The sequence below is a fragment of the Corythoichthys intestinalis genome, chromosome 13 (assembly GCF_030265065.1).
Source record: "Corythoichthys intestinalis isolate RoL2023-P3 chromosome 13, ASM3026506v1, whole genome shotgun sequence".
Lineage (NCBI taxonomy): Eukaryota > Metazoa > Chordata > Actinopteri > Syngnathiformes > Syngnathidae > Corythoichthys > Corythoichthys intestinalis.
The window spans coordinates 1,583,107-1,596,060 of record NC_080407.1 but is presented as its reverse complement, the minus strand read 5'-3'; the positions used below and the strand labels follow the sequence as shown (position 1 = coordinate 1,596,060).

The window sequence follows — 12,954 nt, the reverse complement described above, 5'->3', positions numbered from 1 at the left end:
ACTACATCACATTTGTAAAATATAAACATAATAAAATAAATAATAGCCCATTTCAATAAAATACATTGAAATGAGCTAAATCACCTGTAATTAAATGATAAGAATAATACACAGATCCTGCTTACACAGTTAAATTAATTTCTGTGTGGCACTTTAACTTGAGAAAATCCACCAATAAAGCTTTTGAAAACCATTCATAAGAAAAAAAAATGATTCATTGAGGCATTTCATTTGTAAAATATACGTTAAAATCTTTGTCATTGGGATTGCTTTTCTCTTTAGCACAGGACTTCTTTTTTCTTCTTTCTTTCAGAAAGAAAGCTGACCAATACGCGGGGTCTGAAAGGCAAATTGTTGTTGGATTATCTTTAAATACTCGCTACTTTTTCAGCAGAGTTCTACCTTCGTATAGGCTAATGTTACTATTGTTGAAAGGTGTGTAATAAACAACTAGCACATTTATATTTTGCATTTTGTTTTCTTACTGTACCGAAAATGAACCAAACCGTGACCTCAAAACCGAGGTACGTACTGAACCGAAATTTTTGTGTACCGCTACACCCATACTTTTCACTGAAGGCACTCGAGTATGAACCCGCGTAGCACCTGGGTCAAGTAGTGTAATTCAGTGAGATTTATGTTAATGCTAACATAACCTGAGCTATGCTGAGGGGTTGTTTTCTGGTAATTATGACCACTGTCAAATCTGTGCCTTGTTTATGACCATGGTGACAAGTACAGTATGTGCTTGTGACCATCGTGACTAATACAGGATGCTTGTAAGTTTCGCTCCGTCAGCGTCGCACCGTGAGTGACATTTGGCCGGCGTTGTGGATGGAAAAAGGTTGTCCGAGAGGAGCGACCCAATGCTCCGGTTCAGGTGGGCGTCCTAGATGAATAAAGTGTAAAAGCCCGTCCGTCGTCCTCTTTGCTAAACAGGTCTCGGGAGCGCGGCATTCCGAGTGCCGTCGCCTCGGCCTCCGCATTCCTCACATGACAGTATTTGGAAACCATGGCAAAGAGCGAGCGGCGCAGACATTCCTCAGCTGTCACCTCTACCCCTCCCCGCCTCCCCCTGGCCTGTCCCCACACCGCTGAGCTCCATCAAGCCAATTAGCGTGGAGGTAACCGGCGCTTCTTGCGGCCTCTCCCGCTCGAGAAAAGCTGACCCGCACCTGAACTTTTGCCTTTTCTCCCGACGCGCCCGATTCGGCGGACGCTTTCGCCCGAAATGTGCGAGTTTATCTGCGGCCGTCGCCATGGCGACGACGACTCGAGCCGAGCGTGTTGGTGGATTTGCATGGACAGAGTGGGAGTTGCATAATCGAGAGGGAATGTTTGCCAGAGTTTAGCGGCAGCGAGAAAAATGAGTCAGAAAGGCTTTGTGTTGCCGCGGATCGGTCGCCGTGGTCAGTGTTTTTATATACTAGAGGAGTTCCAAAAAATGATTATTACATGCATCACGATTCGAAACGTGACCATTCGATTACGATTCATAAAGGTTAAAAAACAATGATTTTCCCTCAGCCGCTCGTAGCGGAACGAAATTCAAGACTGCCTCCCGGACACCGTTAACGGATGCACGCACAACGTTATGATAGATGCTGCACGTTACTGGGAGAGATTTACTCCTTTTTAAAAGACTGGAACATAAATTTGTGTATGAGACAGGCAGACAGAGAAGCGCGACCCGGCGGTCACGCTTTTGTGCACAAGTTATTTTTTAGACCGAGAGGACAAGAGAGAGAGTTCGTTGCTCCTTGTCTTTCAGATGTCCAGCAGTAGATTTAAGGCATTTCAATTGAAAAATGTCCCGAGTGTGTTGCCAAGACCTGTGTGTGTCTATAAGAGGTGAATACACGAACCGTCTTGTACTGTTTAGCCTTTATCGTTGCTGTTTTTGAGACGTTAATAGTTAGCTCTGAGCGCTAAGCTAATTCGCTAACGTGTATTTCATATGCAGAACATGTAAAACCATGATTAAGTACAGCGGTAACACTACAAAAATGAGAAATAGTACAGAAATCTGCAAGTGCTGCCTGGGAGCCGACAGGCGTGTGTGCGCATGGGCGGGCAGGGAGAGAAGAAAGTTCACGCGCTGTCATGAGTGTGTGGCGATGTTGGAGGTTGCCGGACTTTTTTATGTGCTCGGCAATAAACGCCACAAGTTATTGTGATTTCCACCTGTTACACAAGGGAGGTAACACTGTGAAAACAAAGTATATTGGTTAAAATAAGTCTTATTTCTAAAGACACTTTGTTTGTGTCCAGAAACTGTGGAATTCATTCCACCAGTGTAAATTTTGTTGCATTGTTGAGAGAAATAAGTACTCCCTTTAAAATGGTTAATGTTTTTGCACTTTCTTGTAATGAATAAATAAATAAAAAAGCAGCTTAAGGGCAGCTTTTTGTTGTGTGGACGTTTCCATCATTCCTGTTGAATCAAGGATATTTTAAATGGGCATAAATTTGTTTGGCTACTTTATTAATTGGTAATGTACGATGCATCGGTAATTGTGATAATCGCAATAACCGCGATCATCGTCGATACCGTGATCATCGTTCAAAAATGGAATCGTAATCGAATTGTGGGGTGAAAATGAACAGGTAAATGACTAAAATGGCCAAAAAATGACCTCATTGAGAAATAAGTACTCCCTTTAAAATGGTTAATGTTTTTGCACTTTCTTGTAATGAATAAATAAATAAAAAAGCAGCTTAAGGGCAGCTTTTTGTTGTGTGGACATGTTTCCATCGTTCCTGTTGAATCAAGGATATTTTAAATGGGCATACATTTGTTTGGCTACTTTATTAATTGGTAATGTACGATGCATCGGTAATTGTGATAATCGCAATAACCGCGATCATCGTCGATACCGTGATCATCGTTCAAAAATGGAATCGTAATCGAATCGTGGGGTGAAAATGAACAGGTAAATGACTAAAATGGCCAAAAAATGACCTCATTGAGAAATAAGTACTCCCTTTAAAATGGTTAATGTTTTTGCACTTTCTTGTAATGAATAAATAAATAAAAAAGCAGCTTAAGGGCAGCTTTTTGTTGTGTGGACATGTTTCCATCGTTCCTGTTGAATCAAGGATATTTTAAATGGGCATAAATTTGTTTGGCTACTTTATTAATTGGTAATGTACTATGCATCGGTAATTGTGATAATCGCAATAACCGCGATCATCGTCAATACCGTGATCATCGTTCAAAAATCGAATCGTAATCGAATCGTGGGGTGAAAATGAACAGGTAAATGACTAAAATGGCCAAAAAAATGACCTCATTGGCTGCCACTACCGGCCATAGACGTTCAATTGGTTTGAAGTTCAATCGTTCATTCGCTGCCACCCTCCCACTTCAAATGGATTGGACGTCTACTAATGATAAACTCATTCCAATTCACAGCACAAGCTTGTTTTTCTGTTGATTAGTTGTAAAATCACACGTTGGGATGTGTAGGAATGTTCTTTGAGTTTGAAGGATTGGAAAGATTAGCTTATCGTGGATCCACTTGATTCAGGTGTAAAGGAAATTTCCTCTGTTGACGCTCTATTGTGCGTTACTCTATCTGTATTGAGGCATTTCCTCCCCTTTGTTAGCAAAATGAGGCGCTTCCCCGAGAGTCACTGGCGCATTGCTAACATACATTAAGGTGCACCTCAATAATTGATGGACTGGGTTCTAGACGGTCTTGCTTTGATTGTCTTTTGTTTTATATGCCCTGTATTGTTGTCTTGAATGAGAGTGTCCTGCTAATGAGGCTAATTAGCATGCACCGCTGCTGCTGTTGTTTGGAAAGGGTCTTTATTAGTGGGTTAGCCGATGATGTGGAGCTTTGTAGCGTGCCTTCATAATTTTGATGTCATTAACCACGCTGCGTTAAACCCGAAATCAGGTCAACCACAATCTGTGCCCCATCTTTTTTTTTTTATTTATTTTTTTTTTTACATAAACAGATGACCCTAGCGAGGGTACGTCAAGCTCCAGGAACACTGTCAGGGATCTCAGATTTGGACCTGGCAGCGCTCGGTGACTAAGCGCATACATTCTCGCGTCTGTAATTGGCAGGTCTCTCCTTGTCGAGCCGACCAACCCCGTAATCATCCTGCAGGAAGTACCGTGAGCTCGATAACGTGATGCCAGGTCGTCTGCGGCCGTGAGTCGCCGATGACGCTCACCTCGCCGTGTCTCCGTTCACAAACAAAAGGCGGCCAAGTTAGTTTCGAACACGTGGCCGAAGGTTCTCGTTTCTTCCGGAGGAGCTTTGCGGCAGGTCGGAACTGGTTTTCCCGGGGTCGCGAGCGGGAATTCCTCCGGGGAGCGAGCCTGCCGCTACGCATCTTGACCGGGGCCCAAATTGGGTTTGAAAAAAAAAAAAAAGGTTGAAGTCATCCTTAAGCGGCGTATCAGTCTGTCACATGTTTGCCGGATGACATCAGCTCATCAAAACGCCCCGTGGCATCGCGTCTGTCTTCTGCTTTCGAACAATAACGACGGCGACGGGAAGGCTGCGGCGGGGGTGGGATGCATAGCTTTTTACGAGCCGCCTTGAAAGTGCAAACACCTGGACGGGGAGACGGCAAATTCCTCATTGGGGAAGCGCGCGTGCCCGTTTGTTGTCCGCCGACTAGCGTTCATTTTGCCCGTGTCGAGGAAGTACGATCGCTCAAAATAGACTTACCTTGGAAGTGGTTAGTGGTTATTTTCTCAGCCAATTTTGTGACACATTGTGTTGTTTCTCGCCCTCGGAATCAGAGCCTTGATTCACGGCCTAATGTACCGTAGTTTCCCGAATATAACGCACTTTTTTCCCCAAAATTTACTCGTAAAATCATGGCTGCACGCAGGGCCGGCCCAGGCCATTTGGGGGCCCTAAGCAAAATAATGCAAAGGGGCCCATATTTTTGGCCCACCATTTCGTCACAGTGTACTGTGAAACCCATACATGCAATCCAACCCATACGTCCATATTTTGTATACTAATCAGATTTTGTTGCACTGCATACTTCAAACTTCTCACCCCAAATGATTGTCAGTACTTACAGTAGACAGCGCCAAACCTTTTTCTAAAAGAGGAAAGAAAGAAGTTAAGGAAGAACTTATATTTTTTTAAGCTTTTAATCAAGTATCAAAACTCACAAAAGTCAAATAAAGCAAACTGTAGTAAACAAAATAGAATATAAATTAAACAATTGCCAGATTGGGGGCCCCCTAGTGGTCAGGGGCCCTAAGCAACTGCATAGTCTGCGTATAGGCTGGGCCGGCCCTGGGTGCACGTTATTCACGGGTACAGGGACGGAGACACAAAAAAATTCATCATGATTCATGTTCCATTGTAAGCATGGACCAGCACAATATGACCTAATCCGAACAACAGTGATATAATAATCAAGTTTCATGTGGTAAATATTTTTTTTTCGTGATATTTTTCACATCTAATAAAATTAAAATGTTTTTTGTGCTATTCGTTTATTATTTACCGGTACATTTTTCTTACCTTATCGTTGCAACATGCCGGGACATGGCGATGTCGTCTTGAACAGAACGTAACGGCAATCCGTTTCGTATAAATGTTGACCGTGTGGCGAGCTAGGACAGGAGTCTGAGGAAGAGTGTCGAACCACTGAGCCAAGCCGCGTTGTTTTATTTACATTGATAATCACAAAGTAACAACGTACGTCTTGCATGCAAATCACGGGACATTTGTTTACTTCCGGCTGTTCCCTTAACCAAACTCTTCCCCCCGGTAACTACACAACTGGTGAAGTCTGTTAAAACTCGCTACAATTCCTTACTTTGTGAAAATTATCGTATCCTGTGAGCAATTTTACCACAGAAAATTAATATTCTATTTTTTAGAAAAAATATTTGACAAAAGGATTAAAAAATGCTGCAACCGCTTACTTTATTAAAGTTGGAGACACGAGACATATTTATTGGTGCTAAAATTAGGGTGCGCTTTGCTTACGTTGGTCTCAACAAGCTTACGTTGGTCTTAACAGGGAGCAGTTGGATTCAGCAGAGTGAAATGAGGCAGACCAAAGGGGAGTGTAACCAAAACTAAATGCAAACACTTGAAAAATAAACCATTATGACGCCACTTAAATTTTATTGCTTTGAGTATTCGTTTAATTAAATTCGATTTTTTTTTTTCTAATCGAATACTTGAGTTAATCGATTAATCGTTGCAGCACTAATGCCAGCCCTCCCAGTTCAAATAGATTAGACGTTAAAAAACAAACAGTATGATAATCCACCAAAGTCGAGAGCACGTGTTTATTTAGCGAAGAGTGTTGACAAGACGGGCAATTGAGTTAACGCACCCCAGTGCACTTTTGTGTTTTACAGAGCTTGAAGGCCAGGTCAACCAGTCAACTTAAATTGAATGTTAATTGACTGCTGAGTAAATAATGAATGAGCACCCCTAAAGCAACTGAACTCATTTGCATGTGGCGAGTCAGATTAGGATTGATGAGGGCTGTCAGTTTGAGTCAAAACGGCATCTTTTGAGTCCCATATCGCAGCCTAGCAAGGCGACGTTATCGCCCTGTATGTTGACGGTGTTCAAGAAATGACACGTGGGTGTATCTCCCGGATTCCTAAGCGAGACGGCCCGTGGCACAGCGTCGCCGGGGCCCCGAAGAGCAACAGGAAGTGGCTGTTTATTTTTCGCATTTCCTCTTCGGTGAGGCTGCCTCATTCCACTCCCCTGGCTTTTTATCATCACGCACCAGTGTGCGCGTACCTTGTACGTATCGACTCAGTCGGGAAGCCGTGCCGTCGCGCCGACTCTGGAAGATCTGGCGTCCGTCTCTGTAGCTACAATCTCGCTGGTGTATTTTTTTCTCTTTTAACCCCCCTTTTCCTCAATCCCGCTCCTCTTTTTCCACGGGAATCCCAGGGCCTTATATGGTCGTCCTCGGTAGCAGCTAGAAGGCAACGTGTGTGTGCGTTCGAAGTGAGCTCATCGAGTAGTGTGTCGGGACCCAGCTGGTCGCCCGCGGCCCCCCTCCCCCTCGTACCCTCTGGCCTCCCGAACCCGGCCAATAAGCAGACTTCTCTACTCCCGCATGTACGCGCTCTACCATCTAACTTGAATTTTCGTTCTTTGAACCCATCGCACGTTTTTCGTCTTTAGCGCCTCCTCGGACCTTCGCGTCTGAGGAGGAATTCCTTTTGTGGAAGCGGTAGAAGAGGCAGGACGGTCGCCCGCCCGCCTGTCAGGCAGGCGTGGCCAAAAGACCGCCGATGCCTGAAAGCCCCTAGGCTAGGAGTAATACTTATCTGGGAATTTCTCCACTGGTATGCTACTCCGGGCTGAGAGAGGGCACTTTTGTGGTCTGTGCCGTTGGGTAAAAGCAGTGTTTGTGGCCTGAAAATCAAAATAAATCCGCTAAGAGGAGCGCAGGGGAAACGTAATCTGTTCCTCAAGGCTGTTTGACCTTCAATTTGTTCTTCTACCGGAATCTTAATTGTCTCCATTAGAAATAATACCAGGTTAATCTCTTCCAGTGGTTCGACTTTGGTCTTCACAAATCCTTGACATGTCAAACTACGTATTATCCATGATGGAGGTTTTTTTTTTGTTTGCCAAAATTGAAGTAAGACCATTGAGTAGCTACCGTAATTTCACGAATATAAGGCGCACCCGTGTATAATGCGCACCCCAAATTCACTTGTAAAATCTAGGGAAAATTATTGTACCCGTTTATAACGCGCACCCTAATTTTAGCACCAATTAATAGAAGAATACAAGAAAACAGAGCTCGTGTACAGATACAGAAATGTCGTTTTACTGACTGGTGAAACACAGCACAAGCATAGCACATTGGTAGTTCAAAACATTACCATGAACTGGCAATATTTACGGTAATAATATGATTTGACAACTTCTCCAACTTACCAGAATCTAGGACAGAACAAAACAGATGTGACTTTTCGTTTAAAGGCTGCTGTATAACTTGCTGGTTTCATCATGACGAATAAATGTTTCTTTCATGGATTGATATGGTAAAATGAAAGTGAGAACGTAAGTCGGAAATCCGTGAGAGCTCATCGCTGTCAACACGACAGTAATAGGAACTATTGTTATTTGGGTTTGAGTTTCCCGAGGGACCGATATAGTTGACGGACACAGGAAGTGTGTGTGCTTACGTTTGTTATGGTCCGAGTTGCGGAGCTGCAATAAACGTCGACTCAAATGAGTTCAAGAAACTTAATTGTGAGCTTTATGAAGAGTGAAAAAAGCAGAATTTAACACCGACGAAATCATTCGGCCGATTAGAGTGAAGTATTACCGAAACAAAATGGTGACATCACGTACCGTAATGGTCGGCGACGGGTCGCCGCATACGTTTCTTCAACACAACGTGACCGTGTCAATAAAAACAAAAAATCGGTTTATACATATATATAATATATATATACAGTATATATCTGTCTCCATCCATGTACCCGTTTATAATGCACACCATAATTTTACAAGTTGATTTTGGGGGGGGAAACGTGCGCGTTATATTCGGGAAATTACGGTAGTCATTTTCTGAATTTGGTGTTTTGCCAAAAAAATGGCCGACTTTGGCACCCCGCCCAGGTCAGGCCCGTGAATGAAAACTCAGTTTTGAGAAATTAAGATCTTATATGTCTCATGAACATTCTCACCAATTTTGAGAAGGACCCAACTAACACTCTAGGCACCAAGGTCTCAAATGTGCACCCTGTTAATCGATAAAAATTTCACATTCACTGTCTCCATCCATGCACCCGTTTATAATGCGCACCATGGTTTTACAAGTTGATTTTGTGGGGAAAAAATGCGTGTTATATTCGGGAAATTACGGTATTCAAAATACTGCGTCATATTTTACCAATGGATAAATCTTGAGTATGTGAGGTTAAACATAACAAAAAACAAAGAATGATCGCCATGGGTTCCTTTTTTGTATCAGAAAAATTGGAACGTGTCAGTTCACATCTTTTTGATCATACATTTGTAATGGGTTTTTCCCCTTTAGCGTCCTTCGTTCACAGTTGAAATCCCTTTCCATTAACTTCACTGACCTTTCCCTGCTCACTTCTAATGGCTACATGGATCTTTTCCAATGGATGCACTGACAGTCACTAATATCTGTTAGCCAATCAAACAAACAGCGCATCCTTTGGTTGGTTCGGTGTGTATTTGTCATCTGGTCGAATGAACAAAAGTCTGAGTCGATCATGTTTAGGTGGATAATGTGTTGGATGTCTATCTTTCACAACGGTTATATGGAGTTGCCCTCTGGTCAACTTTCAAATTGTGCCTTGTCCATTTTGCGTCTCCTATCTTGTGGGCTCCTTGCCCGACAATGCCTCCCTCGCACCGGCTAAACAGGTTTGAATGACAACGTGTCTGCTGGAGAGTGACTCACTGCCGATTTGAATGCTCGTCTGTGTGCTGCAGAATCGCCTTTTATCACTGAATTACATTTGCGTCGCGCATCCTTCACCATCGTTGCCCTTCGGAGCCATTTTTCTCATGGCAGCGGGCTGATAACAGTCTTTACATTCGCTCCAGAACATGCACTAAACCTATTGGGATTGTCCTCTACAGCCACTTTTTAAGTCGTTTATTAGGGTCTAAAGCTGGGAATCTTTGGGCACCTAACGATTCGATTACGATTCAGAGGCTCCGATTCGATTATAAAACGATTATTGATGCACACACACCCCTTTTTTTTTTTTTTAACTGTTTTGTACATTAGTTCCAAAATTGTTCAAAAATCCTCTCAGGCTAAACCAAACTACTATTTAAGTGTCAATTTAACATATAACCGTAAACAAATATACAAAAATAACAGTAAATAAAATACTCCAGTCCCCATTCTGTATTAGCAGCTTTAAATTACATTCAATTAATTTAATGTTGTGAATCAACTGTTACAGTTGTTAAAATTGCTCCCGTTATTCCATAATTTCCAATCTGTCTACTTTTGACATGTCAAAGTTTTAGAGTCAAGATAGAAGATAGTCAAGACAAGATTTTGCCGATTTTGGAGTATTTTAGATAAAAAGTTAATTAGGTTCGCTACAACAGAGCCTTCTTGAAAAGTCTACTGCTTTAAGACGGCGGCTGTTTACTAACGCCGGCAAGTCCGTCATTTCGCATCTCTGTTCAATAATACATGTTCTAACATCACCGTCGTCTGTCATTTTGCATCTAGTTCTACATGTATTTGATATCTACTGTAGCCGTTTGTTTGTAGCAACTAGCAACCGGGCGTTGTTTGTAGCCGCTGTCGGCCCGAGTCAGGTATGATTGTTTTTTTTTTTTGTTTTTTTTTTTATCTAGCAGCATGAGTTGAACATGATATTTCCTCTCGGTCCGTTCCTCATTGCCTCCCAAAGACCGCGCTTACTGCGTTTTACTTCCGCTTTACCTGGTATAATTCAATAATCAGAATTTGGACGTTTGTGAATCGTTCTCGAATCTTTTACGGCCGAATCGCAAATAATCTAAGAATCGGAAATTTCGCACGCCTCTGTTAGGGTCCACCTGTGAGTGAAGATGTTCCCCTCGTGCACATGGCGAGATAAGCCGAGCGCAGATAGTCTGCAGCCTTGTCCATCTACGGCCATGCAAAGCAACCAAATTTGGACAAGGATCGCAGGCGAATAGACGTGTGCCCTGAACGTGAGGCCACACTGTGTGTGTGTCTATCTGTTGTCAATGACTTTGTTGTCATAGCAACCCAAGCAGAGAGAGAGACAGTCCAGGCGCTGTGTTGAAGGATGGTGGGTGAGTGGGATTTTTATGAGTGCTCTGTGGTCATTGCTAGGCAAGTGGAACTTTGCCTTCATGTGTTTATTCTAGAAGTGCTTTCATATCAAGGCTAAATGGTGGTTGAGCGCTTCGTCCGAGGTTTGCCCAATTGCCCTTGAATCGAATCGAATCGAATCATGGCACCCGCAAATATCGCACAGTTGTCCAATGAATCCAAATCTAATCGTCATGAACTAGGTGATTTGGACACCTAGAATCACGTTATGATCTGATGCTATCACCAGTACAAGTCTAAGTTGCATCCCTCTTCCCTATTGCGCCCCGCAGGCATGCATAGACGACAACCCAGACATGGTGACCTTCCTGGTGACGCACGGCGCCAGCGTCAACCAACCCGACAACGAGGGCTGGATCCCCCTACACGCCGTCGCGTCCTGCGGCTACCTGGCCATCGCAGAGTGAGTGCCAAACCCGCAACCACACAACATCTTTGTAGAGATCGGGGTCAGTTATTCGTTATCAAGAGGATATCTAAGCGAGCACTCGGTTCCCATTTCCTGACCTGATTTTGTGTTGTCCAACAGCCAGGGTACACATTTAGACAGCCTTTTTGCGAGCAGAAGGAGAGAAATTTATATCTGCTATCCGCACACGGTGGAAAGTGGAAACAACAAGTGGAGTCACCAGTGAAAGCGTAGGGTCAAGTCGCCGGTCAGCCTGGTGACTCATGGAGACATTGTGTCACAACGGGAAGAACAAGAAGAAGGAGGAGGAGCATTTTAGTCCGAGGAACCAGAAAACAACAACGGTCAATGTAGAGACCCGGGCCTCCATTCTGTTCTTGAACTCTTTCACCGCCATTGACGGTGATCGACGTCCAATCCATTTTGACTTTGAAGGAGCTAGCAGCGATTTGGTCGTCAATGGCAGCCAGTGGCTTAATGCTATGGCCATTTTCACAATTTTTGAAGCTTTTAGTGCTAGAATGTACTATGGCTGCAGTTATCGATTAGTTTGAATAATCGGGTAATTGGATTATGAACATTTAATGTGTTGCGGAGTAAAATTTAAATTTCATTTAAAGCAAAGAAACGTGTGTTTATGCCTGCAATAACATTTATTTTGCCTTGTTAAGATTGTAAAGGTCTGCTAGTTTAATCTCTATAAAATACTAACTTTATTTATTTATTTTTTTTTTTTACAAAGCTCTGAACAAATTGTTCAAACACATATTCCGGCAAAAAATTGCTCAATATACTTAACTCATATGCTCCCAAAAACGTATAAATACGTTCTATTTTTAATTGTTTCAGTGTTCCAAAGACGTTTTTTTTTTTATCACAAGGGACATCTCTGGGTTCTGATTCAACTTAGCTCCAAAGCACAGCGCTGAAAATCAATTTTAAAGCAATAAAACTGGCCACTGGAGGGCAGTAGCGCATTTGGTAAGACCCGCAACCCGATTCAACGGAATGACTGGCCGGGGCGCCGGCGAAAGACGACCGAATGGATGTCCAGGATGCCAGGCGCTGGACGACAGAGCAAAACGACCGGGACCACCAGTGCAGCGGACGATGCCGTTGAGTCTGTGCCGCTTGCCGAGCAGCGACGGGCGGCGATGAGAGAAAAATTTACCCCGGCTGTTGCGGCCACAACGGCGTCATCTCTCAGTTAGTTATGTATAAATAAATTGTTACTTTGCTATCAAAAGCTCTATTTGTCTTGTTATGTTATTTTGTAAAAGGAAAACATTATTCAGATGTTTGGGATGTAACTAAAGCAAAACATAGCTGTGTTAAAGTCAATGTTTGAAATGTATGCTTTCACAAAAAGCTCAATTTCTCTGTTTTGTCATCAGACATTGGAAAATTTCTCAAACTAAGCTATTTTCTAATGCTGTTTTCTAAAGAATGGAAAAATATATAAACATTTTTTTCCTGCTGAAAGAAGAGTCTAATCTTTCTTTTAGTGGGGTCCATGTTTATATAGCAATAGAACAGAATTTTCTGTGGGTCTTGCAAAATCAGTCAAAATCCAGTAAAAGGGCCGGGAGCGAAGGTCCTTGCTCAAGTGAAAATGACTGGGAGTGAATGAGTTAAGTAAATAACAAATGCATTAACAGACACATTAGCTCAAACAAAAACATACCTTATGTCTGTCTTAACAGGGAGCAACTGGACTCGGC

The 12,954-nt window shown here is 42.9% G+C and overlaps 1 protein-coding gene across 5 annotated transcripts in view; it reads left to right on the top strand.

Moving 5' to 3' along the window:
• ppp1r12a (protein phosphatase 1, regulatory subunit 12A) overlaps positions 1 to 12,954 on the top strand; it is a 38,516-nt gene that overhangs the window by 4,210 nt on the left and 21,352 nt on the right. For all 5 annotated transcript variants that reach the window (XM_057855331.1, XM_057855330.1, XM_057855328.1 and 2 more), the window contains exon 2: positions 11,097 to 11,227. In XM_057855331.1, coding sequence (XP_057711314.1) covers positions 11,097 to 11,227 — 131 coding nt within the window. The remainder of the gene's footprint in view (positions 1 to 11,096; positions 11,228 to 12,954) is intronic.